The following is a 3,457-nucleotide window of genomic DNA, read 5'->3' on the forward strand; positions in this document are numbered from 1 at the left end:
AATAATAATAATAATAATAATAATAATTAATAATCATTAATTAATTAAAAATAAAACATAATAATGTTTCTTGTGATTTTAATACCTTTGCATCAGTCAAACTTATGTGACCGTTTCTGCTTTCCCAGCTCCCCGCCGAGGGAGAGCTTAATCGGATTATCAAACAAAAGATTAAACTGCAGCGAAAATAGACCACAAGCGGCCATAAGACATCCTGCGACCAGGCGTCGTTCAAAACACTGTCCCCGCTGAGCTGGAGCTGAACTTTAAAGGCACTATACTTTTTTCTATTTCTTATTAGTCAACAGTTGTATTACTGAATGAAACAATGGAGTTCCTGAAACAAAAATAATAATAAAATATATACAAAGATGAACCGAATCGAAAGAAATTACAACAATATATCTGAGATGCCCATGCGTGTGGGTTACTGTACAAAGTGTGCGACGTGTAAACGTCAAATTTGTCTCTGCAGATATTCCTCTGTTTCCTCAAAGCTGATAATAAATGATCATTAAAGAGTTTATGGTAGCCTTGTAGCCTACTATTTTCTCTGTTTTAATTTCAGGCACCATGCGTGCTGAATAGAGACTTATGACCCTCTTACACTTTGTGATTGTAAAACCTCCTTTGTTATCACTGACTGCAGTTACAGTTTTCAATAGCATTTCAATAAATATCCTACTGAACACTGCTTTATAGTACAAGAATACTACAACAGCCTACAGTACTATCACACTGCTAGCGGCGGTCATCCACTCACCATCCGTGGAGGCTGTCGGTGTGGGGAAGGCAGATATCTGGCTCAATACATTCAGGGCTAGAAGCTGGAAAAGGACGAAAAGGCCAACGTATTTTGACGCCATTCTGAAATAAGCTGCCTCGGAGTGTCCAGGAAGGAAGGTATATCCGTGGCTACTTGCAGCCTGTGGTCTGGTTCCCTCCTCCAGAAGCTGAGTGCTGAACGTGTGGACAGCTCCGCTGTGCTCCGGCCGGCCACTGGTGCTGAAACTGGCGCGGAGGCTGTGCCCTGGAGTACCGGCTCTGAAGTGAGACGCACCGCTCGTGAAGGGGCCAAATCTCCGCTGCGCACTGGAGCTGTTGACGAGTCGCGGTGCTGAAACCAGGTCACCTCTAGCCTATATAATTATAACCAGATAAGCAGGGAGGCTCTTCAAGCCCCGTGTGAGCTACAACATCACCTGCCAAGCCAGTTAGAGCCCACTAAAACAAGACCTGCCCCCCTCTTTACAGAAGAGGAGGAGGTGAACACTGTAAAAAGTGTTGATTATCCAAGACACTTCAGCTGTTGGGAAATGAAAAATAGTATCGTATTATTGTTGATCGGCGGGAATACCAAAGCAATTCGATGATTTCACTTATTTCCAGGGGCAAAATATTTTAAAATTACTATTATTATTGTAATTCTTATAATAGGCTACTGATTCATATGTTGAAATAGGCAGAGTTGTCTCGATACTAGTGGAGGGAACATTTTCATCCATTATTCAAAATATTCAGAACATTCTAAGAAACAAATAAGACTGCCTTGCTTTGGAAATGCGCAACGTGCATAGTAAAATATTTGCTCAATCGTTAACCCATGACATTGCTAAGTGTGCAGGACAGTGAACAAAATGCGGTGTTGAAGATTTCTCGCAGCGTTTGAGCAGTACATCCGCCCATTTCGTGCGTCACACACAGCCTGCGTCATGGTTGTAGATCTTCCACTGCCCAGTCAATAGCAACCGTTATTAAAACGGCAAACAATTAGACACACACACAAAGGGGAAGACATAGTCGGCCAGGGTCATGGCCGCTTTGCTTTCATAAGACCAGGATAATGCTGATTAGATGCGGGCTGACGTGTTTTATGGGGGATTCAGGTGTTGTTAGGTTCAGTTTCCAGTGGCCTGGTTGGTTTTTAATGCTTGTGATTTTTAACTGTTTTTACTTGTGTTTTATCTGTTCAACTGATTTTGTGTAAAGCACTTTGAATTGCCTTGTTGCTGAAATGTGCTATACAAATAAAGCTGCCTTGCCTTGCCTTGCCTTGCCTTGGCCTATTCAGTTCCCGAAGTGAGGCTCCCAACAAAACTAAGTGGTTTATTTCACAGTACTTTTATTAGACTTTGGAAAAAGGAGGGGAGAATATGTTAGTCCTTCTTTTCAAAACTGAAGATACTGTACTTATGACAACACTATAAATGTCTTAAATAGGGGATCATGTTCTGTAAAACAAAGGTAAAATCAGAAGTCATTATGTGAAAAGGCTGAATTTAAGCAAGTCATCAATTAGCATCAGGGCAGATGATTAGGATGATGTGACTGTTAATCCTCTGGTTCATGTGTGAGATTAAAACGCACCCTGGACAGTGATTGGACGATTCTTCTCAGAGGAGTTACGTCACTTCACATCATACATTTATTGGTGTTTGTCATTAAAAACTGGGATTCATTTTAATAATTTTCCTGTTATTAGCAGAGTCAGTGCCGGAAGTACATTTACTCAACTGTACTCAAATACTGTAAAATGTTGACATTACTACTACTATTACTACTTTCTTTCCAATAAATACAAATTTAAATTTCCCTTCACATTTCAGGGGGAAATGTTGTATTTTTACTCCATAACATCCATTGCATGATGAGTAATTTTACTTTTGCCACGTCAAGTATATTTCTTTGATAATACCTCTGTACTTTTTCTTAAGTAACATTTTAGTACTTTCACTTGTAATGGAGAATTTTTAGACTATGGTATTTCTACTTTTACTCTGATGGATCTAAGTAACCTACGTCCTCCACCACTGAGCACAGTGTTTGTACCTATGATTTAGAGGTCCCCTTCCACACGTATTTCTTTACTTTGTAGTAACGTCTGAAGTTCTAGCATGGACTCTGTAACATTTTTTTGTAGAAAACGTGCCTTGGTTACCTTGTTTCAAGCCATTCTAATGTGGTATAGAAAGCCTCGATTTGTGCCAGTTCTCATTAAAGCGCCCATATTATACTCATTTTCAGGCTCATAATTGTATTTGAGGTTGTATCAGAATAGGTTTACATGGCCTTATTTTCCAAAAACACCACATTTTTGTTGTACTGCACATTGCTGCAGATCCTGTTTTCAATCTGTGTGTTTAGGTCTCTGTTTTAGCTACAGAGTGAGACATCTTACCTATTTTAGCCACAGAGTGAGACATCTCACCTATTTTAGCCACAGAGTGAGACATCTCACTTCTATACTATCTTTGTTGGGAGTCGCACATGAGCAGTAGCTAGGTAAGATCACATCAGCTAGATAACTCTTTCTCCAACTTTGGTCAGTCCAAGGCAGGATTAGCTGGGAGACTTCTTCTAAACGAGGGACACTTGTGGAATACCTGCAGAGAAGGGACATGGAAGTAGTTCTTTTGTAGATTATTGTGAACTAGTGTGTGTTGTAGCAGTGTTTTTC

At 40.1% G+C, this 3,457-nt stretch overlaps 1 protein-coding gene and 1 long non-coding RNA gene across 4 annotated transcripts in view; both read right to left on the reverse strand.

The window, feature by feature from the left end:
- scg3 (secretogranin III) overlaps positions 1-1,192 on the reverse strand; it is a 14,943-nt gene extending 13,751 nt beyond the window's left edge. For 2 of the 3 annotated variants that reach the window (XM_032518750.1, XM_032518742.1), the window contains exon 1: positions 764-1,192. In XM_032518750.1, the coding sequence (XP_032374641.1) occupies positions 764-866 (103 nt within the window). In that variant the 5' untranslated portion in view covers positions 867-1,192. The remainder of the gene's footprint in view (positions 1-763) is intronic. The other variant, XM_032518760.1, reaches the window with a different exon arrangement.
- Positions 1,193-3,022: 1,830 nt separating this feature from the next.
- LOC116691299 (uncharacterized) overlaps positions 3,023-3,457 on the reverse strand; it is a 3,566-nt gene continuing 3,131 nt past the window's right edge. The window contains exon 2 of the long non-coding RNA XR_004332454.1: positions 3,023-3,112. This is a non-coding gene — a long non-coding RNA (uncharacterized LOC116691299). The remainder of the gene's footprint in view (positions 3,113-3,457) is intronic.

Source organism: Etheostoma spectabile, chromosome 1 (genome assembly GCF_008692095.1).
Source record: "Etheostoma spectabile isolate EspeVRDwgs_2016 chromosome 1, UIUC_Espe_1.0, whole genome shotgun sequence".
NCBI classification, from domain to species: domain Eukaryota; kingdom Metazoa; phylum Chordata; class Actinopteri; order Perciformes; family Percidae; genus Etheostoma; species Etheostoma spectabile.